The following is a 27,100-nucleotide window of genomic DNA, read 5'->3' as shown; positions in this document are numbered from 1 at the left end:
ACTGAAAACTACATTTGGAAGCAGAACAGTGCAACAGGATTTGGTCTATGAAACAAAACAGTCAAAGTTGAATTTACCTCTACATATATATACTTCAGAGATTTTGGATAAGACTAACTTTGTGCAGTCCACAGACTGAACATTTATTAATATTTGGAACACAAGTTGCACTCCTGAAGAGCATCATTTAAGATAGTCAATGTAAAAGAATGCTCCAAAACCACTCAGCTGCAAGAATTGAGATAGGTAACCAATTACAACCTAGAGAGCTGTGTCTAAGTGATACTGACTAAAATGCCAATGGTGACACACACAGACTAGTACTGTGGTATTTCATCTTGCAGAAACAAGATATTATTGATTGCAGGAATTGCTGTGATTTATTCTTTCAAGTAGCCTTTCTGTTATCACAGAGCTATCTAGGTACAGCTGACGTAATTTTCTACCACTTTCAGTAAAGTCTGAGCAATTCAGAGTAGGCTGTAAGAAAAAGATAGATTCTTTGATACAGAGTAAAGGAAAAAATGCTGAAATACAGAATAAGAATGCTACCCTCAAAGAATTCCAAACAACAAGAAAACTCCTTTTGAAAAAAAGTTTTCAGTTCCACATGGCAAAACCACAGAAAATTAAAATTTTAGATGTAATCTGGATTGTTTGCTGGGGAAAACCAAAAAACCAACCAACCAACCACCCAAGCAAAACCCTACATTAGTCCTTGAAAAAACCTAAATTTTAAAACTGTAGTAACACATTCTCATGCTTTATTTGCAGTGGATTAAATGAAAACCCCAATGTGCATTAAAATGACTCATTCAAAAGAACATTACTCACCCAGCTTGGAAAATCAGACCAAGTTGGTACCCGCTGACAGAGGTCACGAAGAATACGTATGACAACCACGCAGGACTGCAGACCATTAGCTCTAGCCTTGAGAGCAATACAAAATCAAATTAATCCCAGCATATATAGCAAATAGGACTTGTTGAAAGACTAAAACACCGCTGTTCAATGGAAGCTCATATACAAGACAGAAACAAATTATTCTACAACTTTATTCAAAGAGCTGCCATTTACAGCAGTATTTTTATACGGGGTTAGTAATTTAAGGTGATAGAAGTCAAAGTGCACAGGTTATACAAGAATAACATTTCTTGATCCCCTATACACTTTGACCTATGTTCACCTGCAACAATAAATATAGTATTTTTCTATATTAGTAATAAAAATGAAGGTCTAAGAAATAGGTGTAGAGACTGAAAGGTGAAGGGAATCTGTTTGGTTTCTTTATTGTGCCTTTGCCAGAATGCAAAGTCACTAAACCAAACAGTTGCTTCTTGCCTTTCATTCCCTACACTTAAAGAAATAGGAAAAAAAGTCTTAAATCTAAACACAAAGCTTTAAACACATATTCTATTATTTAAAGTTACTCTGCAGCCTTATGGAATATATAACAAATATACAACATATGATCACCCCAAGTGAGTGAAGCTTTCAAAATCTTTTTCTCAATGACCAGAAAAAAGAAAAAAAAGGTCAAATGAGCAATAACTGCATAAAGCAGTTCCTCCCTACTCAACCTTCTACACTTAAATTCAGGGACCAGAAAAATATTAAGCATTATTAGCTTGAACAACACTGAGTGTTTTCACACAGTTAAACATTTATATTGCAACTGAACTAATCTCTCATAAGGCTACAAGAAGAAAATAAAATGATGTTCCGAACCTGGAACCACTTAGCGTGGCGTAGAGCAGCCAGAGCGTCAAGGCATTTTTGCCTGTCCAAGACGTCCGGTGGGTCTTTCACCATACCCGAGGTTACATCTAAAATGGATTGAATTGGCAAAATGCAGTGAGGAATGGGTGTTTGACCATTTTAAAGTAGCTTCAATGTCACACATGCCATTTAAAGCTTGAACCCTTGAACAACAAATGTAATTGCTCAATAAAAGTCATTCAGTTAGTATTAGGACACTAAGCCAGTATGAAGATTGTAGAATCATTATTAAACTTTAGCTGTCAGGTTATTTTCAAATGCATTGCATATTATGCAATACATAGTACTTCTTTCTTTAAGCTAACACTGGAAAAACATATATACCCTAAAATTAAATAGCAAAGGAAGAATGGTTGGACACAGTGCACCAGCACAGAGACCACAAGACAGAAGGAACACTAAAAATCCACTTTAACAAAGTAGAAATATTCACACTTAGTTTAATGAAGATTTTAATGGTCACATGCTATTTGGGACCTATTCTTTTTAAGAAAAGCTAAGTATATTAAAAAAACCCACTTAAAAGCACTAGATATTTTGTAATGTTATTTTTATCATACCTTAAACTTGAAATGGAAATTATTTTGCATTTAAAAAAAACTGACTAAAGGAATGTGAAATGCTTTTCAATTTTAAGAGTTCCATTACTTTTTAATATCCTCTTTTATTCATATAAATTCCTCAGTTCATGATATATGTCCTCCAATATCATTCAGGATGCAAGGAAGGATTTGAATTGGGACTGCTTTACTTATGACTCAGCAAGAAAAAGAGAAGCCAAAAAAGAAAAAAACAAAGTAGACTATCTGAAAGAAGGGCCAGAAGGAGAATCTGGGTAACTACAGGCCTGTCAGCCTGACCTTGGGACCAGAGAATGTAATGGAGGAGATAATCTTGAGTGTCATCATGCAGCACATACAGGACAACCAGGGGATTGGGCCCAGCCAGCATGGGTTTAGGAAAGGCAGGTCCTGCTTAAATGACCTTATCTCCCTCTGTGACAGGGTGACCTGTTTAGTGGATGAGGGAAAGGCTGGGGATCTGGGATCTTGTCCACCTAGACCTAGTAAAGCCTTTGACACCATTTCCCACAGCATTCTCCTGGAGAAACTGCCTGCCCATGGCTCAGACAGGTGCACTCTTTCTTGAGTAAAAACCTGTCTGGACAGCCAGGCCCAGAGGGTGGTGGGGAATGGAGTTATACCCAGCTGGTGATCAGTCACTAGTGGAGTTCCCCAAGGCTCAGTACTGGGGCCAGTCCTGTTTAATATCCTTATCAGTGATGTGGATGAGAGGATTGAGTGCACCCTCAGTAAATTTGCAGATGACACCAAGTTGGGTGGGAGTATTGATCTGCTCGAGGGTTGGAAGGTTCTGCAGAGGATTCTGGACAGGCTGGATTGATGGGCTAAGGCCAATGGTATGAAGTTCAACAAGGCTAGGTCCTGCACTTGGGTCACAACAACCCCACACAGCACTACAGGCTGGGGGAAGAATTGGCTGGAAAGTTGCAGAAAAGGACCTGGGAGTGATGGTTGACAGCAGGTGAACATGAGCCAATGTGTGCCCAGGTAGCCAAGAGGGCCAATGACATCCTGGCCTGTAACAGAAATAGTGTGGCCAGCAGGACTAGGGAAGTGACTGTCCCTCTCTACTTGGCACTGGTGAGGCCACACCTCAAATCCTGTGTTTAGTTTTGGGCCCCTCAAAACAAGACAGACACTGAGGTGCTGGAGTGTGTCCAGAGAAGGACAATGGAGATAGTGAAAGGTCTAGAGCACAAGTCCTATGAGGAGTGGCTGAGGGAGCTAGGGTTGTTTACCCTGGAGAAGAGGAGGCTCAGGGGAGACCTTATCACTCTACAACTACCTGAAAGGAGGTTGTAGCAAGGTGGTTGTTGGTCTCTTCTCCCATGTAGCAAGAGATAGGACAAGAGGAAATGGCCTCAAGTTGTGCCGGGGGAGGTTAAGATTGGATATTAGGAAAAAATTCTTCACTGAAAAGGTTGTCAAGCATTGGAAGAGACTACCCAGGGAAGTGGCTGAGTCACCATCCCTGAAGGGATTTAAAAGAAGTGTAGATGTGGCACTGTAGATGCAGTGGACTTGGCAGCATTAGTTTAACAGTTGGAGTTGATGATCTTGAAGGGCTTTTCCAACCTAAATGACTATATGATTCTATTATTCTAAAATATGGTAGATCTTTTATATTTAAATGTTCAGAAAAGGATTAATTACAAAGCAGATTGCTTTGTTACCAAAATGAAAAAGACCACAAGGCCCTTTTGGAAATGGTTTAAATCAATGAAACTGGAACCACTGAAAAATACAAAATGGCACCTTCAAGTTACTTTAAAAATTGTAGGAATAAAATGTAATGATCACTTTTAAAAGTATTTTTTTTTACTAATTATGAAAATGGCTATTGTGACTAGTGACAAAGTATACTGGTAGCATAACTGGTGATACACCAGACAAGATAAAAGAAAAAGCCTTCACTCAATGGAACTCATTTCACAGGAGCTGGCTGAATGGAATATAATTTACTCCAGCAAGATATTAAGTTAGGTAACTCTGAGAATAGAAGTTATATATATGTCTCATGAAACATGCCAGCAAGTAGGGATGCTTCAGAGAGACAGCCCAGAAACCACCTATTTATGCACAAATGAAAAATAAATAGTAGGATACTTTAAATAGTAGGATACTTTAGAGAGAACCAAAAAGCCATGAATGAACATGGTTCTATAACTTTGCAAAACTTAAATATGAAGTACTCCATTCAGATTTGGGCATTTTTTTATAGGATAGGCCCATTGCTCTGCATGGGGCTAAAAGGGGGAAGATTTCAAAATAAGAACAAAGCTAAGAACATAGGTATCTTCTCAAACAGAAGTTTAAACTTACAAACTATATGTTAAAATGGCAAGAAGAATAACTGAACCAAAAAGGTATTTGCACAGCAAATGAAGACATTTAAAGTGGCATTTCATTTAAAACAAAACAAAAATCACAAAAATCAAACCCACACCTATACCAGAGGAGTGCCAGGTAAGATAACTGATGAAACAAGTAAAACTTGGATATAAAAAGACAAGGAGTACATTTAGAGAAAATGCACAGCAGGAAAATAAGAAGCAAAATAAGACTGAGAAATTAAAAATGTGTCTCTTCTGTCTAGTAGCCTAATCAATCCATTTTTTACAGTCTTTTAAAGCTACTATGAGAACAGATTATACTGTGCAAACTTTTATCACAGTAACTCACTACATAATTTGAAACTCCAATTACTTCTAGCTTCAAAAAACTTCAATTTTGAAAATATTTTTACTAAAAAGAATTACAGTTTAAGTGCACAGAAGAGAATCATACTCAGTGCTGGAAATGTCAATCTAAAATGTGCTACTACTAGGCATCATATGAATATGCTTGAAACTTAAAAAGACTGAGAAGTTGAAAGACACCTAATTGCACTGAGAATACATTGGAAAAAAATGTATGAAGGAAATTCTTCCAATACTTAATCTGTGAATTTTTGCATCTGTTTTACATTTCAGGATTAACCCCTTAAATAGTCTTTAACTAGATTCAGATGCCTAACCTACCACCCTGCTAAGACAAAAAAAGTTGAAATAATTTACAAAACACAAGCACGAATTCTTACCCTATATAACTTAATTTATTACTACCCTAAATATAAGGAGCTAATCTTCAGCTAGACATGCTGTGTCCACACTACTTTGTCATTAAAAGTTAACAGGCATATAAATTTTACTAAGTTTTATTATGCAAAATACATTTTACCCAGTCAACTATTTGAAAACTAGTGTGAACACTGCTTAATTATAGAATAGAGACAAAGACAAAAAGAAAAAAAACCCCAAAGTAACAGTAGGTGCTAGGACTATGTATCCAAACTCCTCCTTTGTAGGGTATGGCAGGTGTGACACTGAGCTTTAGAAAACCTTGGTCAAAAATCCTTCCGATGTCGTGGCAGCAACCCCTAACAGGAATCAAGACCCTTTGCTAGAAAGCTTAGGACTGGGCTGTTAGCTAAGGATAAAAAAAACCCCAAAAAACCACATGCACACACATATATATATGCTTTTATAAATATGTACACTTTGTTTGCTGAAGGAAAGACGCCAAAGCTGGGTTAGAGCCCTTTGAATATATCAGATTTGGTAAACTGTCAAATGCACAATACTGTAAGGAACAGTAGCTATGTGGTTAACAATTTTATTTCACACTGGTTTTAGTTAGGTTTTTTTTAGCCTTTTATCATGTAATGGGATTATTACACATCAAACGTTTCTATTCCTCATGCGAGTCTCAGTCTCAACTCAAACTGCAGGCTAAAAAAAAAAAGAAAAAAAAAAGAAAACTTTAAACCATTGTAAGAGACAGAGCATGAGGAGCTGCAGTAAGAAAAAACACAAACATACTATTCCTCTGCAGCAAATAAGCAGAAGTCTTCATAATAAGGCCTTCTTTGCTGCAATAATTTGCAATTCAGTCTTTTATTTGCTCTAGCTTCAAAAGCAAACTTTTTATACTGCTCAGTGTCTTGAAAAGAACTCTAACTTGATTTTGCTTGCCTAGAGGCAGTACTCCAGCAGTGAATAAACTCATTTTAACTTGTGTGGGTCAGACAAAAGTACAGATTTGTTTCCTTTAGGTGGCATAAATTAAGGGATTGATCCTAACAATTTGAAATTAGTTTACTTTTTAGTCTACATCATAGAATTTTAGGCCAGAAAATGGAAATTTAGTATTGTGGCAGGATCAGTATTGCTCTTTTTCACAGTATGTTAATAAACAAACATGGTGTTTAAGGTTAAATCAATTTAATGCTTAATGTAATTTAATAATTAAATATTTTAAAGCATTCTTTATGAGCTTAAATAATACATGAAGTCTGATTCAGCACAGACAAATTAAAAGTCATGTTACACTTAAGATTGTCAAAAACAAGTAAACTGGTTGGGTGTGACAGTATATGTACAAAGACTTTAGGAATAATATGTAAAGCTCAGAAATCATGTACAAAGCACTCTTTAAGACTCTTCAGAAATCATCCAAACTCAAGAATGTATCTTGATATTTTTCTTTCTGATTATGTAGGATGACTTTGTTAACACAGCTTGCTTACAATGTATTAGTCATAGCTACAGAACATTTACTAATGCAATATAAAAATTTCAAGTAAGTTAGAGGACATGTAATGATAAGATGAAATAAAAAAAGTCTCTGTGGCTTATATAAATATATATACACAAGCACACATACATACAATTTTTTCAACCTGCATAGAAGTGTTAAGACAGCCTCAGATTTGCTATACATAGGTTCACTGTCAAACACTAGAACCCTGTTTGCCATGCTCTCTCTCAACTATAAAATACAGGATTAAAAGGAAACAAAAGTTAATTTTATCTGACCCGTAAACAAAAGGAACCAATGTACTGTAAACATGAATCATGCTTGTTGGCTTAAAAGCTTGGAGAGCATTACAAAACAGACTGTAAAGCAACACTGCTGGCATCAGAGAAACTGTGAATTTCAGAAATGTCATTTTATTTACAAACTCCACTTTCTGCTACAGCTGAAACAACAAAGCCATTTCTTATTTTCATAGTCTGAGTCTGCCAGTTGGATAGAAGACTGGTTGCAATATCAGGAGCCTAAATATATTCAAAAATCACTCCAGACCAAAAGGCAACCTCAAGAGTGCTGGAAAAAAATTACATCTTCTTTTAAAATTATAAGCACTGCTACCATCAAAGATATTATAAAAGTATATTTAAAGTGGTGCTGCTATTTGGAATATGTAAATTATGGTAATACTGATCCAGCTAAAACTTGAAAATGTGATCTTTCTTTTAGGGCAGGATTGCATTAGAAAGTCAGTGTATAGCTACTTGTTATAAAATACTTAGCTTTCCCCATAATTTTATAAGAGGGTAAAAAAAATATCAAGTTTGTACCTTTTGCAGAAAGCTGAGGTTGGACTTTAAGTTAGAATTTTTAAAAATTAAATGCATCATATAAGCATTTTTTATAGCAAATTGTTCTCTACTGAGACTGCTTGTTGAAAAACAAGGTTTTGATCAAGTACATTAGTTATGCCAGCATTTTGCCTTCTAGGACCTCAATGCCATCTTAAGCAGAATAAATAGAAGTAACATCTTTAACAACTTCCCAACCTCCATCCCTCATGTTCTCCTCACGAATGACTGGAGATGTCAGTGTGATAGTAACTTGCATTTTGGGTTCCACACATGAATTTAAAATTATTGCTGCTTCTGGGACTGCACACTTGATATCATATTTCTCAGGACTTATTACCTAAATATCAAGAAACAGAAATTTCTATTAGCATGTGGCCAAGAAAAGTAAGGGGAAGAAAATGGATTTCAACATAGCCTTTTTTAACAGAAAGGCAGAAACGCAATATAATTATATGAAGCAAATACCTCTGTATTCAAAGAAACAATAGTATACACAATTAATACATATATATATGGACTTGCATACTGTTTCCAAATCATTAATGAAAACACACAGCAGTTGCCAAGCGTGCAAACAAGAAAGAGACAGCCAAGTGAAATTCATATAATAAGTAAATTACATAACAAGAATCTTGACAGTATTTGAGATAAATAAAAGCCTCAGTGCCACTTCAAATGCCAGCTGAATATTTTTCTCACTGGAACATAGGAGCCTTTAAAAGCACAAAGATGCAGTCCTGGTTCTTCAAGCTTGCAGTTACAAGATGAGTACTGCAAGTCATATTCTATACTTGGCTATCACAACATCCTCTGATGAGAGCAAAGGATAAGATTAACATCGGGGGGAAATAGTAAGAGTAACAAGGTGGTTACTCAGAATTGCTTCTTGTGACTAGATTTAATAACTATAATACTCCCAAAATAAAGCTGTAGGCACTTCTATCACCTTCTTTCACAAACTAGAGGGACAAGTGTATTCTCCACAAAGCCAGACCAAGATGTGCAGTTTTTAATTTTTCTTCTGTTATTTCAAACAAGAGTAAACCCAAGATTATTTTCTAATTAATCTGATCCTGCTAATGCTTCTACCATGCCACTGACTCTGTTGAGTATTTTACCAGACTGCACTGAAGTACTAATGCTGTGAAAAGCATCCTATAACAATAGTGGACAGGCTTTGTTCAGTAGAGAGCACTGAAGCTAAAAACTTTATTCTATACTTTGATTTCTTGTAGAAATACAGCAAATGGTTCATATGAATTTTGCTGAATGGTTTAAGACTACATGTACTTTTTTTTAGTGCCAAATTAAAAAAAGCCACACGAGACTTAGTTAACTACTTCTGGGACTACAAAGCACTGACACATACAAACTGGAAACAAGAAAAGTGGGGGAATACATAAGTCTGAGAGTAAGATAGACTTAATTAGCATAACTAGTCTGGTGACTAGGATGCTGGGGCAAGGACAAACAGAACTTTGAGCTTATGAGAAGATGGGATTAAAACCTGTTTAAGGGAAAAGATTGAATCAACCCCCTACGATAAAGATGTTATATAATGCATGAGTTGCTTGTATGATCTTTTAACTTAATTATTGTAGTAGAAATTATAAACCTCACTGAAATGGTATATAAGGCTTGGAAAACCTCAGTAAAATTGAATTCTGATCATGAATCAGTCTTCCCGTCTCTCCATCAATCGCCCATAATTGGTGCTCCGTGTGACTGGAGAAGAACCGTCTATCTGACGGCAATCGGTGACACCCCTGGAACTGATCATGACGGTGAAAGAACCATGTTTGGGCCCACAATCCCTGTACGCTGCGATGTGACAGGTGAGCCAGGGGAACTAAAAATATGGGACAGGGAATGTCCACCGAGAGAGACGTCTATGAAACCATGCTATGCCTCCTAAGCAAGCATGGATCCCCCATCCCTAAGAGAGACCTTAAGTCACTTCTACGATGGGTGTCACGCATATTTCCCGATACCACCGCTTCCTCTATTTTTACTCTCTGCTACTGGGACAAGGTCGGTGTAAAACTCTACGACCTGGCTACACTGCCTGGCCATGAGCCAGAGCTTCGCCTGCTCCCTGCTTGGAGGGCAGTCATGGACGCGATTAAAAAAGAGGGGGGAGGCGAGGTAACCTGTGAGGCAACCGCAGAGACGGTCCCTGCAGCCGTGGTTAACCCTGATCGGCCCAGGTCCCACGCTCCCTCTTCTGTCTGCACTCCCTCCCCAACGAAAGCCAGGGACAGAGCACAGATGCCACCTGTAGCCTTGCCGCTATCCCACCAGCGACCCCAGAGCCGCCAAACGTTAACTGATTATGCGGACAGCGACTATAGTAACGACGGAGAGTCTTTCGACCCCGGCCCCGAAAAAGATCCGGACCTATTCCCTCCAAATATGCATAACAATTGGTTACGGATAAAAAAGAAAGCCCTTAAGGACAGAGACTTTGAAACTTCGGCAGAAATCTTTGTAGCCCCCATGCAACTCGGCCCGAGGCGGGGGAATCCGCAATGGGAGCCCTTAGGCCACTCAGAAATCAAGGAACTGCGCCGTACAGTGACAGAATACGGTTTGGGATCCCCTTACTTCAGTAATTTACTAAGAGCAACCTTCACTACCCACCTGATGACTCCTCATGACGTTAAATTCTTGGCAAACCTTTTGCTCACCCCAACGCAATATGCAATATTCATGGCACAATGGAAAAAAAGACTGGAAAACTTAATTTTAACATATGCAGGGCATGCAACCCAAGCCCTGGCTGCCTTAACTACTGACCAATTGGCTGGCGAGGGGGTGCACACCGATCCTAATGGCCAGGCTGCTTTACCGAGGGAAGCCCTGGAGGGAATCACCAAGGCCGCCAGGTATGCATTTCTCAAAGTGCCTGATGCCAAAACTCCACAACAATCCTTCATAAATATTAAGAAGGCTCCACAAGAACCCTATATGCAGTTTGTGGACAGACTGAAACAAACTCTGGAAAGACAAATTGATAATGATCAAGCCAGGGAAGTTGTACTACTAAAACTTTCTGTTGAAAATGCTAATGAGGATTGCAAACGTCTTTTAAAAACTTTGCCTCCAGAACCAGAGCCCACATTGCTACAAATGACTGAGGCTTGCAATCGCCTGGGGACATTGCAGCACACAACAGCAGTTACTTACCAAGCCATGGGGCAAGGTATAGCTGATGCCTTTGCCGCTTTGAAAATATTGCTGGGAAAGCAGTTGGTTTGTTTTGGCTGCGGGGAGCCCGGGCACATTATAAAAGACTGCCAAAAGGCGCAAAAAGCAAAAACACTGAGTGTATGCCCTCGCTGCCAGAAGGGTCCTCACTTTGCTAATTCCTGTCACTCTAAATTTCACAAAAATGGGCAGCCTTTGCAGGGAAACTCATCTCGCAGCGCGGGATGGCAACGCGTGAAGAGACAAGTTCCACAGCCTCCCCAGGCACAGCTGCCAGAACCAACCTTCAGTTTCCAGCCGGCCCAGCCCCCGCCACTCGGACCATTGCAGAACTACGGGCAGCCACTCCAGGAAGCACCGGGTTGGACATATCAACCAGTAACACAAAAGAGGACCTCGCTGGATTCCTGCAAAGAATGTGAAGCCTTTCCGAGAACCTCTAACAGCAGCCAACACCACCGAGTCCACAGGAGAGGAGGAAGAGGAGGAACCCCACCCAGACTGCAGCTGATGTTCTTTTGTCCTGTCTAGGAAACTGTGAACTTTGAGTTTTGTGTCAGTATAAAGGGTGTGAAAACTAGAGATATTACAGAGTCCTTTTGGTGTAATTCAGGTAAACAGCCATTGAAATTTTAATTATACCAGGGCACAAGAAAAGGATAGTCCTCACCTCCCTACTCTCAGGAGGCAAATACTGAGGAAATCCAAATATAGCCATATTTGCAAACTGGAATGCAGACAAAACAATTAAATGAGTGCCTTATATTTGACTGATCTTTTAAAAAGGAAATACGCTAAAAGGAATCTTTTTCTCTCCACAACATAGATCAAAACAAACAAGCAAAAAAACATGGGACTGAATCAGATGCTATGCTTATTTATGAATCTTTCTGATCACTCAGGATCTATCCATAAAAGCATTCAGCTGCTGAAGGATAGTGTGTTTAAACTAAAGGTAGAATCTGGATCTTGGCAAGATAACTTGTTTAGTGGCTGGGGTTTGACACCTTGGCTAAAAGATTTTCTTAGAATAGGAATGCATGTTATAATTTTAATAGTAATTATGTTAGTTATGATACATTGCTTGCTTCAGTGTGTGCAGAGATGGATTGATAAGGCTGTTAAAGGAATGTTTTTTGGTTAATACAGAAGAGGGAGATGTGGGAATACACAAGTCTGAGAGTAAGACAGACTTAATTAGCATAACTAGTCTGGTGACTAGGATGCCGTGGCATGGACAAACAGAATTTTGAGCTTGTGAGAAGATGGGATTAAAACCTGCTTAAGGGAAAAGATTCAATAAACCCCCTACGATAAAGATGTTGTATAATGCATGAGTTGCTTGTATGACCTTCTAACCTAATTATTGTAGTAGAAATTATTAACCTCACTGAAATGGTATATAAGACTTAGAAAACCTGAATAAAATCGAATTCTGATCATGAATCAGTCTTCCTGTCTCTCCATCAATCGCCGATAGACAAGTACAAAGAGACTGGCATTAATGGAGAACTTTGACCTTCAGGCAGTGCAAGCTCCCTGTAACACCACACAAATTACCTCTATCACTGCTAGTAACTAGATAATAGTCTTTCTTCTGCTCATTTTTGTTTCCCAGTTGAAGGAAATTTATTAAATGATGATTGATACTACACTGCTAGCAGATACACTGCCTAGACACTTGTATAGATGTAATATACAGACAGCAAAACAGGCAGCATAGTCCCTGAATTCAGACACAAACACTCAGAAAATGAAAAGAAACTGCACCTGAGCTATGAAATGCAGCACAGTCAGCCCTACAGACATTTGACTTGAGGACAGACTTTTACAGTATTTTTACCAAAATTCAAATCCAAACATGTAAATATTACTTACTGCAAGTTGTTTGGGAAGACTTTCAGCAATAAAACCGAGTAACATCTTTGAAGGTTTCTCAGCACATAACAAAACAAGATTGACATTTCGGTCTCCACGGAGTAACAAACCTTTAGCCAAAACGCCCACCCGTAAAACTCCTTTCAAAGCTCTGTGAATTATAGTTAAAAGCTGCATTTAAAATACTATAAAAATCATAAAACTAAACATGAAGATAGAAAAATTAAATAAAATAGCAGTATTCCATATACTCTAGAGGCCACAGTGACATATGCCATATCAAAATCCAAAGGGAACAGAATTCCTGAAAGCACTGATAACAGTACAAGGAAAAACATAAAATGGCTTCAGAAACAAGTCATAAAATTCTTAAAAAATTATAAGGAAAAAAAATACCTGTCTTTACTGCTGTCTTTTTTGTCATCTCCCTCTTTGCTCTTGCTTTTTTCGTGGTCAGACATATTGTCAGAAACAAGTTTCAAAGCACGCTCAGTAATAGAAACAATTTTTTGGACTGCTTGAAGTTCCTCCTCTGTTGGATATATAGCTGCATGTTTGGTCATCACATAGCGGTCATCAGAAGAGTCAGGGCGGCGTAGAGGCTAAACAGATGAAAAAGTACATTTCTGAAATTTGGGTACACAAGAGGTCAAGGCAGGTGACTGCTCTGCTCTCCTCACATGAGACCCCAACTGCATCCAGCTCTGGCAATCCTAACATAAGAAGGATGTGGACCGGCTGGAGCAAGTCCAGAGGAGGCCATCAAGATAATCATAGGGCCAGAGCACCTCTCCTAGGAAGACAGGCTGAGAGAATTGGGGCTGTTCAGCCTGGAGAAGAGAAGGCTCTAGGGAGATCTTAGAGCACCTTCCAGTACCTAAAGGGGGCCTACAAGAGAGCTGGAGAGGAACTTTATACAAGGGCATGTAGTGAAAAGATAAGGGCTTTAAACTGAGAGGATAGGTTTACATTAGATATTAGGAATAAATTCTTTACTGTGAGGGTGGTGAGGCCCTGGAACAGGTTGCCCAGGGAAGTTGTGAATGCCCCATCCCTGGAAGTGTTCAAGGACAGGTTGGATGTGGCTCTGAGCAACCTGGTCTAGTGGAAGGTATCCCTGCCCATGGTAGGGGGTTGAAACTAGATGATCTTTAAGGTCCATTCCAACCCAAACTATTCTATAACTCTATGATATACTTTCAAGTTCACAGGTGATGTGTGACCAAAAACCAAATGTGGCTACACAACAGAATATTCAAACCTCAAATTATTAAAATGTAAGGAAACATGAACTCAAGTATCCTTAATAACTTATACTGATCACAATCAATCATATCTGAAAAAACATGAGATGTATAAAAAATAAACAAATTGGGAAATCCCAAGATCAAAAGTATTTCTCCCCAACATAAATATCTATTGTCTTTCTGTTAACTGGGAAATACTTGCATACTGCCACAAAATAAAGTATCCATGATCATAGAATCACAGAAGAATTCGAATAGAAAGGGACCTCAGGAGGTCTAGTCCAGCCTCCTGTGGAAACCATGGTCAGCTTTAAGACTATATCATGTTGCTCAGAGCTTCATCCAGTCGGTTCTTGAAAACCGCCAAAGATGGAGCTTCACAACATCTGTGTGGAGAAAAAAAAATAAATCCTGTATTCAGTTTGTACCTTTTTTGTCTCAGCTTAAGCTGGTATATCTCACCCTCTCACTGTAAAGAGCCTGGCTCCATTTTCTTTATAATGCACAGGTATTAGAAGGCTATTACATCCCACTGAAGCTCTCTCTTCTCCAGGCTGAACAGGCCCAGATCCCTCAAGTTTCTCCTCACAAGGCACACTCCAGACTCCTGATCCCAGTAGCCACACACTGAATCTGCTATAGTTTATCAGTATCTGTCTTGTACTGGAAAGTCCAAAACTGAATGCAGTATTGCAGTTTGGGTCTCATGAAAGTGGATAATTTCTTTTTTATGTACTGATTATGCTCCTGTTAATATCACCAAGGATGCTATTAGCCTTTCTTGCTGCCAGGGCACATGGCTGGTTCACATTCAGCTTACTATCTGCCAAGAACCCCAGATGCTTTTCAGCAGGGCTGCTACCCAGCCCTTCGGTGCAAGTGGTTATGCCCTCCCAAGTGCAGCATTAGGCATTTGTCCTGGCAGAATTCTATAAAGTTCCTGGTGGTCCATTCCTCCAGTCTGCCTGGGTCATGCTGGATGGCAGCCCTGCCCTCAAAGGTATCAACTGTTCTCCCTACTCAGAACCAATTCAGTTTAATGTCAGCTGCAAACCTGATGAGGATGCACTCACTCCATCACCTTTCAGATCATTAATAAGGTGCTAATGAGACAAATCTCAGGATAAACACATACAGCACTGCACTTGTTTACTGACCTCCAGGTAGAGTATGGCTCACCACTAAACCATTATCCTCTGGAACTGATGATATAACCACTTTTTATCCATACATTTGTCCACAATTAGATAAATAAAAGTATAATGCAATTAAATAGGAAATAGTACACAAATCCAGAGTGACTTGTATTTCAGAAGAAACAATATTTGTCTTCAAGGCATCCTTTGGTCATATAAGTGGGCTTATTTTGAAAGACAGGTCCATCTACAGAGTTTCATTAGTATATAATTTTTTCTTCACTTTTCCATATCCTTTATTAATAAATGCTGGAGACAACTGAAGTAGGACTGAATAATTTATAGTTCTTAACTGTGCCTCTTGGTAAGTATTTCTTTCTTTTTTTTCCTTCAAGCTAAGAAACTCACGGCTGGTCCTTGGGGCTGAGGAGGCATTCCTGGTCTAACTCCCAGCAGGCCTAGAGGTCCTGGAGGACCATGAGGATAGCCTCCATCTGGTATTCTACGACGGTCATCCCAGTGATGCTGCTCTTCCTCCATTCTCCTCCAGTACATGTCCTCTTCATATCGCCTGAAGTGCATCAAAATGTCCTCTTTATATAGCAGTTAATACTTCCAACCATTCTAAATAAATTCTTGGATGTTCTCACTAACTCATTTCTAGTAATAAAGAACGAATAGCAATGAACTCCAGAGGATATCTAAAATTAATGGTTATTTTGAAAGCAGGTCTGAATTCATAGCAAATAATTCTAGTGAGTCTACATTCCTCAGAGAGATTGAACAAAAAAACCAAAACAAAACCAAAAAAAACCTGAGGGATATGGCAACTTAATTTAAAACAAGACAGTACAGAGTTCCCAAAACAAGTATTCAAAATAAGTAATTACAGAATAAGAGTTAGTTTTAGATAATCTGACTGCAACTTTGTCTCATTTGTTGATAAAACAGAATGCATTACCTCATTTCCATCCTCCAGCGTTCTTCCTCTTCTCGCCGTCTCCAGTATTCTTCTTTCTGCATCTGTTTCCTCATCTTCTCTTCTTGAATTTTTCTTGCTCGAATACTGGGCTTTACTTCTACTTGTAAATCTGGGTTTACTTTTTTCTAGTTCAGAAAAATAACAAATGAAATGTTGGTTTGCCTCTTATCATTTCAAGGTTATGGAGTTGTTCTGACATGTTTAGCTCACACTACTGGTCTATGATAAAATCAAGAGGAGTAAAATGCAGTTTTAGAACTGCACTGAATGAAAAGCTGAAGAAGAAAAATCTGTGTCCAGTATTTTAAAGGAAAGAAATAGGAATGTACTACATATAACATGAATTCCTTTTTCAGTTATGTGAGAACAAAACTATCTAAGATTAAAATGTTACATGAAATACTAAGTAATTTGCTGTTCATTCTGTAGCAGGATGATTACAATATAGCCTGAAAAAAAAATTCATCTTAACTACAGTGTGCTTCCTGATGCCCTGTTCCTGAAGGGTCCATCATACTGGAGCATAATCATAAGTCACTAAATACATTTTTCTGGCAATTTTTTCCTCTTCTTTCATCCCTTTCATGATTATGCAGGCCCATTGTATCTCCTGTGACCACAGTAAATTCTTCTTATATAATCTTATAATAATGAAAATATACACCATGTGTCACTATAGGTGTCTCTCCATTCCTGACTAAAATGTCTGCAAGTACTTGTTTCTCAAATGTCTTCACAAGGGGTTTATGTGGTTTATCCTGCCAAAAACATTGAACATTTGAAATTAACGGTAAACAACAGCACCTACTATTGCTTGCACACATTGTACAATATTTTAATGTTGAAAAAAATGCCTGAAAGCAATGTTCAGAATGTTTAAAGAAACACCCAAACCAAAATGAAGTTTCAGTCTGCATTACAACTTTAAAGACTATATTCCCTAAGAAATATATTTTTCTAGCTTTTTTTATATGCTGTTTACTCAGAGCACCTACTTCTGACTAGTCTTTAAATATAAGAACATGTAATCATTCAGCTGACATCTGGTAGATTTTCAGATAAAATTATTAGCATTTTTACCAACCTTATACTGAAGTCTGTGCCGTCTCCCTTTTAAGTGCATCTCTTTGGCATTAGGATCATTAAAACTGCATTCACAAAGTTTACAGTGAAAGCGGATCACCTTTCCTTCATCATTTCTTACCTGGAAAATAAAAGTTATAAAAGACATTTACTTTTTTTTTTAAACAAAAGCTGAATTAAAAAATAATCTAATTCAGTGACACTGGATAATGTCTACCTATCTCAAAACATGCTTAAAACTTCACATAGGAACTGAAAAAAGGCAAAATAGAACTTTCAGTTCTGACAGACACACCACTGTATTTGGTAATGAACAAAGTTCTTCCACAGCTTTAAACTTCAGCCTGAACAAAATGAATTGAATTATTACAAACTATGAAAAATTTACATCAGATTTCATCCACATATCTCATGCCACCAACATGAAGAATGCCCCACTAAGGTCAAAAGAAACACGTACAATACAAAAATGTAAACATATGCACAAGCCTTTGCAGGTTCAGTGCCTTGTCACTCTTATCTTCAAGAAGGACCCAGGGAATTACAGGCTTGTCAGCCTCACCTCAGTCCCTGGGAAGGTGATGGAGCACCTAATTCTGGACACCAGTTCCAGGCACATTAAGGACGAGAAAATCATCATCAGTAGTCAGCATGGCTTCACCAAGGGAAAGTCATGCTTGATCAACTTGATAAACTTTGCAATGAAGTGACTGGCCTCATAGATGAGGGGAGAACAGTTGATGTTGTCTACCTGGACTTCAGTAAGGCCTTTGACACAGTCTCATCATAATATCCTCATAAACTAACTGTTGATGTAAGGGCTGGATAAGCATACAGTGAGGTGGATCAAAAGCTGGCTGAATGGCAAGGACCAGAGGGCAGTGATCAGTAGAATGAAATTTAGTTGAAGGCCAGTAGCTAGCAGTGTACCCCAGGGCTCAATGTTGGGTCCAGTTCTGTTTAACATATTCATTGTTGATCTGGTGATTGAGCAGAGTGTACCCTCAACAAGTTTGCTGATGACAAAACTGAATGCAGTGGTTGATATGTGTTCTGGGTTGACGCTGTCCCCTATCCCATATCTTGGACTACATTGTTATGTTCAACAGCTGCTCCCCTCCCTCTTTGGCGGGGCCTGCCGCTTTTGCTGCTTGCTCTCTGCCTCGGCTGCTCGCTTGGCTGCCTGCTGCTGCTGCTGCTTCTCTCTCTCTCTCTCTCTGCCGCCTGTTCCTGCCTGCTGGTTTTCGCTGCTTCTGTTTGTCTTTTCTTTCCTTCCTTTTCTTTTCCTTCCCCCCCGCCCCCCCTGAAGATTTTGGACTGTCTCCGGACCTGAACTGACCTGAGAAGTCAGAGAATCTCCGGGGCCTGCGGAAGAAGCTCTGCATCCTCCCCACTCACAGTAACTTGCCGTTTCCTTGGTGTTGGGGAGTGGATTTTTTTTTATTTGTCAATAAACCGTTTTTTTCCACTTTTCCTCCAAGGCATTTTCCTTCCCAAACCCAGGGCTGGGGGGGGAAGGGGTGGTGGAGGTTTGTTTTTAGGGGACTCCTTTTAGAGGTTCTCCCCTAATTTATTCCAAACCAGGACAATATGCCTGAGGGTTGAGCTGCCATCCAGAGAGATCTCAACAGGCTGGAGAAATGGGCTGACAGGAACCTTGTGAAGTTCAACAGGGAGAAGTACAAAGTCCTGCATCTGAGGAGGAAGAGCCTCATGTACCAATCTATGCTGGGGGCCATCCAGCTGGAAAGCAGCTTGACAGAAAAGGCCCTGGGGGTCCTGGTGAACACGAAGTTGAACTTGAGTCAACAATGTGCCCTTGCTGAAAAGGCGGCAAATGGCATCCCAGGCTGCATTCAACAAAGTATTGCTAGCAGTTAAAGAGAGCTGATCCTTCCTCTCTAACTCAGCACTGGTGAGGTCACACCCAGAGTCTTGTGTCCAGTTCTGGGCTCCCCAGTGCAAGAGAGACATGGACATACTAGAGAGAGTCCAATGAAAGGCCACAAAGATGATGAAGTGACTAGAACCTCTCTCCATATAATAGTTAAAAAATAATCCATGTTTTTATATCAATACCTCCTCCACATAGTCATGGCCCACTGGCTGGACATCACTTTGCAAGATAGCAAGAGTCGTAGGTGTCACTGGTTCAGATGCTGTGTCTGGTTTTACTTCCTGTGTTTGTATTGTAGCAGCAATTGTTGCTTTAACACTTTCAGCTGATTTCATTTCTTCCAGTTTACTTCCTGTTGTCTGAAGTTTATTACCACCTATAAATCAAAAAAGTTAAATCTCTAACTTTCCTAAAATGAGAATTATACATGATGTGCAAACTGAAGAGTTTATTGGCAAGTATCAATGTTCTGGTCAAAGCATTATCACTCCGAAAATTAGTTTTAAACAGTTTTAAACACTACTTAAGTTTTTTTAAAAAAGCTAAACAAAAGCTTATTTAAACACCTAGTTTTTTATTTTAGCAAGAAATGTTTTGCTTTATATAGTTGTAATTGTCATCATTCATTTTCATGCTTTTTCAAGATAGGACTGAATGGGAACAACTCAGCAAATATACTTTAATTTTTTTTTTGTCATCGGATTTGCTTTCTTTTTGCAAATGGATCCAAGGAAGTACAAACATTAAAAGGTTTTGAGGTACTAACAAAGGCAGCATACTTTCAGGGTTACAACTGCATAGGTCTTTTCTTTGAGAGCAAGTTAGCTTACTGTTGAACAACTGCTTTCTGTCTCTAAATGTCATGCTTGTTTCAAAAGTCTCCGCTGTTAAATTTCCAGTGTTGCAACAATGTTTCAGTTTCCCAGTTACCAACTGCCAACCTACTGCAGGCTGTCTTAACAGGCCAGGCTGGGAATTGAAATTGGAAGCAATTGGACTATAATCTGCAGTACTCCAGCAGCTACTACATAAGAAACCAAAGGTGAGAGGCTTTTTCTGAAGGTGGGAGAAGCCTCCAGGAGAGGTCAGGTGAAGAGAAAAGGGAGAAAACAGTAAAAACTGTGAAGTAAATTTTTTATACACATTCTTATTTTCCCCACCAGTAATAATTCCCTTAAACACAACAGAATAACTCATGCAGAAGTTAACTAAATGTATTTGTACTTATTACACTAAAATATTTTAAAAATATAGAATAGGTTAGGTTTCAAAATAAAGACTGACTTCTGTACTTGCCAACAAAGTTTATTTTTGGTGGAGATATTTTCTTTACAGCTATATTAGCAGAAGTTGAAGATGTTTTGTTGTTGGACACAGTGTTAAGTGGCGCATTTGCTGTGGGAGTAAGAATTTTCACTGCAGAGGATGCAACAGAGGAGTTCACAGTACTGCTGCTAGTTGCTATATTTGAAGCAGAGGCAGTTGGTTTAGAAGCAGATGTGGATGTTGAAGTAGCAGCTTGGGTAACCACATTTGGTTCAGTTGAAGGAATAGGTTTGCCAAGTTTTGTATGCAACTTTACTACCTATAAAAATGACAAGAAATTAATAATATTATCTCCATGGGGTAGCTATAAAAAAATTGAACTTGTTATAGATTATTGAAGCTTTAACAGAAACATCAATATCACCAGTGATATTGATATTTTTATTTCATTTTTAAGTTACTGCCTCTTTACTAAAAGTGATCTCAGGGGGAGAAAAAAGGGACATGCAAAAGTTCTTATCATCTGTAACAAGAAAATAGTTAATGGTTATCTCAGGTTGCTTATTTCCCCTAGAAATTCAGACATTTACTCCAAAAGCTGTGTAGATGAGAACAGAAAGTCAATAAACTCACAAGCCAGAAAAAGTCAAGAAGCAGTTTAAACAAAATGTTTCAAATGTGACAGCTTTGTTGCTTGGTTACTTTTTATTCTCCCTCCAAAAATTGTAGTACATTGAACTATTTTAGTTCCAAATAATATTTGTAAATAAGTAATTTAATTCAGATTCAACACTCTCTTTTCATCACTACATTTTAAGAATATTTATACTGACTTTCCAGGTTACCTAGCAAAATGGAAAATATTCCTTAGACAAAGGCTTTCTTTACTTTTTGTTAAAGCACATCTGCAGAAAGAGTTAAGGAGGATGCAAAAGGCATATTTCAGAGTTCTTTATCTCCTTGAAAGTTAAGAGGTATGTGCTTATTCTTAGAAGTAATAAGCAGAGGCCATTTTACAATACACTTGAGATAGAATAATACTTCTTTTTGGTGACAGCTGACCATCACCAGAAAAAGCAATGCATGTAGTCCATATGAACAAAACATGCAAAATGAAAACTAGAGACTGGATTTGAAAGTAGCAGTAAAAAAAATACAAATCTGCTAGATATAGCCTTAATGCAAATACATGTGCACAATCAGGTTCAACAAGGTGAAGTACCAGGTCCTGCACTTGGGTCACAACAACCCCCTGCAGCACTAGAGACTTGGGGAAGAGCAGGTAGAAAGATGCCCAGTGGAAAAGGACCAAGGAGTGTTGGCCAACAGCCAGTTGAACATGAGCCAATGTGTGCCCAGGTGGCCAAGAGGGCCAATGACATCCTGGCCTGTAACAGAAATAGTGTGGCCAGCAGGACTAGGGAAGTGACTGTCCCTCTCTACTTGGCACTGGTGAGGCCACACCTCAAATCCTGTGTTTAGTTTTGGGCCCCTCAAAACAAGACAGACACTGAGGTGCTGGAGTGTGTCCAGAGAAGGACAATGGAGATAGTGAAAGGTCTAGAGCACAAGTCCTATGAGGAGTGGCTGAGGGAGCTAGGGTTGTTTACCCTGGAGAAGAGGAGGCTCAGGGGAGACCTTATCACTCTACAACTACCTGAAAGGAGGTTGTAGCAAGGTGGTTGTTGGTCTCTTCTCCCATGTAGCAAGAGATAGGACAAGAGGAAATGGCCTCAAGTTGTGCCGGGGGAGGTTAAGATTGGATATTAGGAAAAAATTCTTCACTGAAAAGGTTGTCAAGCATTGGAAGAGACTACCCAGGGAAGTGGCTGAGTCACCATCCCTGAAGGGATTTAAAAGTCATGTAGATGTGGTGCTTAGGGACATGGTTTAATGGTGGGCTTGGCAGTGTTAGTTTAATGGTTGGAGTCGATGATCTTAGAGGGCTTTTACACCCTAAATAATTCTATGATATGCATACAAGTGTATACATACACTTCTCAGTTTTTTATTCTTATTTTAAGCATGTTCCTCATCAGAATACAGACATATTAATGTCACATAATTTTACAAATTAAAGTTCAAGCAACTCTTCCAGATTACTGTTTTCCCACTAGAATGCAGAAGATTCTTCAGTGTACCAAAGAAAGAGTCCTTTGAGATTTCATTTTTACACTGATGACAACCTAACTTAGCATTAGTTAGCAACTATCTCTGAGGAAGAGAAAAGGACATCCAAATATACAAAGATTATATACTCCATATACCTATGGAGTTACTGGGCACAACCCAAAAATGCAATGACTCAACTTCATTAATGAAAGAACAAACACTAGGCAAATCTATATAAATTATATTTTTTGTTCTTCTACTAACAAAGAATAATATTTGGAAAATTATTTTAAATTTGCTATGAGATTTATTTACTTGAATAGGAATGATATTACTTATGCCACTTTGTACAGTGTTCTGAGATACAAAGGCCTATAAAAGCTGAATATTAATACTTTGTTATTTACATTATTAATTCCATAGCTTTGAGGAAAATCTGTAATATCTAAACACACATTCTACACTGCACCATTCCATTTATTGTTGCATCACCAAATTTAGAACACAGGTCACAGGGGTTCACAGTGCAGCTCGTAGTCTTTATTCTAAAATGCTCACCTAACTGCACACAGACAATAGGGAAAGCATGCTTACCAAAACTCTTTAAACATACTCATAAAATCTACTACAGGACATTGTACCTTGTTTCCATATGCCTTTTTTTTTGCAAGAAATACCAAAAAGTGACACATAATAATCCCATCCCTTGGCACCAACTCAGTTTACAGTGTTTGAAAGCACATAGAGCTTCACAGTGCCAAATAAGAATGTCAAGAGAAATCTTGAAAAGTTTTAGGGGGCACAAACATGCTACTGCATGTCCTCATTGACACTTTTCCCCATTATACTCTATACCTTCTTCCTACAATTTACAAACCTTTCCCAATACATCCTCTTCTCCTTGATGCTGTGGCAATATGCTTTCCCCCTTTCTCCCAACAAGGCCCTTCTAATAGTGAGCCTAAAGAAAATTTTGAAACAAAAAAGCAGAACTAAATGTCTTTAAACAAAATTCTAATTATATTGTTTCTGCATATTTTCTCCTAAGATGAGAAAAATGATGTGAAGAAATATGACTGACTTGTATAATATAGACAAGAGAAAGTTCTTACTTTCTGATGTTTGGCTCCACGGATATGGGCAGCGTATGCATCTGCTCCTGTACAAGACACATCACAAAGCTCACACCGCAACTGATTCTGAATTCCACGAGGAGAAGTACTGCTGTTATTGGTGTTCTGGGAAGCTTTTAATGCTGCTTCTTTCTTTTTGTGTTTCTGGCCTTCTAAGTGTTCTTTATAAGTCTGTTTAAATAAAAAATACACACAGTTGGTTTTGTACTGTTCATTCATCATTCATGTGTATACATGTAATATAGAGCATAGCATAAAACACATGCTTTGTTTGAAAAATACTTCCTACACTGAACATTGCTTCCCTATGACGTTTTAAGGCATAAGCAGGCCACTTCTAAAACCAAGATATTTTCTTCACGACCAGGATTCCACTTTTAGGTAGTACAATATGGTCTTTACTCCTCTACCTTCTCACTTCCTCAGTCAAATACTGGTCAACATATATTACCATTGAAAGTCTGATAAGATCAGAAAACTGTCTCAGTTGCATTTTCCTACATTGCATTGAATTATTCTTGATTTTGAATTTTCCTCAAACTGCAAGACCACAGTTATTAAATGTATCCAGATAATTAAAAAGTAAATTAAAAAAAAGGTAGCGTACAAATAAAGCTGCACTGAAAATAAAATACAGAAGTTTCTATTTGTTCCTATACTAACACTGGCAATCTATGGAGCAGACAGGGTGGGAAATAATGACAAATTTACCTAAAGAGTAAAAACTGTTTTGCCAAACACACATACAAACACTTCATGAATCAATATTTACTTTTTATGCAGTTGTATCCCCTTTGAAATTAAACTGGGATGCTGCAATAAAATGAATATATTTTCAGGATTACCACTGTGTTAGTTTAACACAACATGGCTTTTAGTGGGGGCAGAGGAAGCCACAGAGGCTGCCTCTGAGAGAGAAGCTCTTCAAAACTTCTACGTCCAGCAAAGTCAATCCCTGAAGACTCTGATGATGGACATATTGGCTGGCCCAATTAGAGAAGTTAGTAACATCTCTGTGATGAGATATTTAAGAACAAAAAAACATGCACAAGCTCTCTTTCTTCCTCCCCTCCGAGGGGTGGTGAGGGGGCCACCGGGCCCCTTCCCGGCATGGCTGGGGCTTTTTCTTGGCACGGCCACTGAGGCTATGCCGCTGGGGGGGCTATTCTGGCACCGCAAGCAGCCATGCAGCCTAAACCATGCGGCTAGGGCCAGTGCCGGGAGCGCTCATGTGCCCGGGGGTGGCCACACAGCCACCACCATCCTGGTGTCAGGAGCAGTCACATGTCCAGGATCGGCCACTTGGCCAGAATCGGCGCAGCTGGAGCAGTGCCACCCGGCCGCTGCCATCTCGGCATGGCTCGCAATGAACTTTACTTGCTTAGCCACTTTTAGCTGGCCATGCTGTGAACAGAACGGCAGAAGCAGCAGCAGCAGTTTTTCCTTTTCGGTGCCTCGCATGAGGAGAGGCGCTGACTGGAGCCGGCGGCCAGTGCGGCTCGTGCGGTGCCAGCAGGAACCACATGACCAACAGTGAGAGGCATGGCGAGCAATTCCCTGATGCGGAGCCTGGATGGGATCAACCTTTCAGCGCTGCAGAACTCTATAAAAACTTTTCAATTGATAGAACTTGAGAACAAATGAACCTATGGACACCAATTTTCTCCCAAGTCAGAGAAAAGGAAAAGGTGAAGACACGTGAGGAGAGCAATATGGCGACACTAAGGTCGGTGAAAAAGGAGGGAGGGGAAGGAGGAGGTGCTCCGGGCATTGGAGCTGAGATTCTTCTGCAAGCCGTGGTGAGGACTATAATACAACAAATTGGGTTTTTTCCCCATAATTCATGAATTGCATGGGGGAATGTAGAAATCTACCCGCAACCCATGAGAAAAGATACTCACGCTAGAGCACGTGAATGCTGAAAGGCTGTAATTTAGTGAGAAATATACCCCATGAACTAACTGACCCACGCAAACATTTGTAGGAAGACTGTTTGCCTGTGGGAAGGACTCATGTTGCAGCAGGTTGGGCAGGACTGCTACTTGTGAAAATTAGAACCATGTTGGAGAAATTCACAGAGAACTGTCTCCTGTGGGAAGGACCTCGCGGCATTAGCAGAAGAGACTCCTCTCCCTAAGCAAACTGAAGAAAGATTTTTAGAAGTGACAAACTGACTAAAAACCCCATGTTTTGTCTCCCTGCACTGTTGGTGGAAAGGAAAGAAGGGCTTGGATGGAGGAAGGTGTTCTAAAGGTTTATTTTATTTCTCATTATCCTCTTTTAATTCTGTTAATAAATTTTTCTTTATACTTTTTAAGTTTTGAGCCTGTTTTGCCCTTAGAGTGTTTTCTCCTAATTCTTATCTCACCTCATGAGCCTTTTAGTTTTTCTTTCCCCCTCCTCTGTTCAGCTATAGCAGAGGAGAATGAGTGAATGGTTCTTCATGGGTGCCTGGCTTGTAGCCAGTGTCAAACCCTGACAATCATTCACAAAGTTTTGAAAAAACTATTTTCTAAGAAGTTTGCTATGTTAAAAAGAAAATAAAATTCAAAGTTTAGAATACTTCTGGAGTCCAAAGCACAGGTGAAGCTTCTCTGTACAAGCTAAGAGGATGCATCTTTTTGTCTTCTCATATGGCCTCTTTCTATCATAGCATACATTTTCATTTAATTATTCCTTTAGTAGAAGTATAGAATGAGGTCTTTAACAAATATTCTTAAAGGGGCCATTTTTTTAGCTGAAAAAATTATGACAAAAGCATATAGCAGGATATTACATAATACAGGTACCTGTGGTCCAGCACAGCTGATCTTGCAAACATCACAGTAGTGGATCTGGGGCGGTTTGGGAGGTTGCTTTGGTTTCAGTTGCTTATTTTGGAATGGTGCCTTTTTAGTAAAGGTGGTCCCTGTCCAAGCAGCTGTTGCAGCAGCAGCAGCTGCTGCCACTGCCTGTTTCTGATGCTGCTGCTGGTAATAGGATGATGCAGCTGAATATACTGCAGCTTCATAGCCAGAATAAGAGGTACCTCAAAGATCAAAATAAAATAAATGTTACATCACTGTACATCATGTATCAATTACATAATATGCTAATTCCAAGCATGTTGCATAATAGAGTAGGATATAAATGATTTATTGACATCTTGTCAGGGAGTCTGAATTTTTCTTGATGTTTCACAGTACATAAATACATAGCAGGCCATTTGTATGAGGAGTATATTTGATTTTAGACAAAACTTTGCAGACACACTATTCTGGTAAATATATCAAAGCATGCCTAAAGACTATGTGAAATTTCCTGGTACATTTGGTAAGACTGATTATGATGCAACAAGAATTTTAATAAAAGATTTATCAAAGGTCACTTG

The 27,100-nt window shown here is 39.0% G+C and overlaps 1 protein-coding gene across 1 annotated transcript in view; it reads right to left on the bottom strand.

The window, feature by feature from the left end:
- LOC136373350 (zinc finger RNA-binding protein-like) overlaps window positions 1–27,100 on the bottom strand; it is a 55,048-nt gene that overhangs the window by 9,299 nt on the left and 18,649 nt on the right. The window contains exons 6-17 of the mRNA XM_066338251.1: window positions 26,520–26,758; window positions 23,710–23,901; window positions 20,504–20,804; window positions 19,402–19,595; window positions 17,324–17,443; window positions 16,219–16,364; window positions 15,666–15,828; window positions 13,271–13,476; window positions 12,875–13,025; window positions 7,985–8,126; window positions 1,729–1,826; window positions 835–930 (exon numbers count right to left, since the gene is read on the bottom strand). Of these exons, the coding sequence (XP_066194348.1) occupies window positions 835–930; window positions 1,729–1,826; window positions 7,985–8,126; window positions 12,875–13,025; window positions 13,271–13,476; window positions 15,666–15,828; window positions 16,219–16,364; window positions 17,324–17,443; window positions 19,402–19,595; window positions 20,504–20,804; window positions 23,710–23,901; window positions 26,520–26,758 (2,048 nt within the window). The remainder of the gene's footprint in view (window positions 1–834; window positions 931–1,728; window positions 1,827–7,984; window positions 8,127–12,874; window positions 13,026–13,270; window positions 13,477–15,665; window positions 15,829–16,218; window positions 16,365–17,323; window positions 17,444–19,401; window positions 19,596–20,503; window positions 20,805–23,709; window positions 23,902–26,519; window positions 26,759–27,100) is intronic.

This window comes from Sylvia atricapilla, chromosome W (genome assembly GCF_009819655.1).
Source record: "Sylvia atricapilla isolate bSylAtr1 chromosome W, bSylAtr1.pri, whole genome shotgun sequence".
Lineage (NCBI taxonomy): Eukaryota > Metazoa > Chordata > Aves > Passeriformes > Sylviidae > Sylvia > Sylvia atricapilla.
This window is presented reverse-complemented; position numbering and strand designations above follow the sequence as displayed.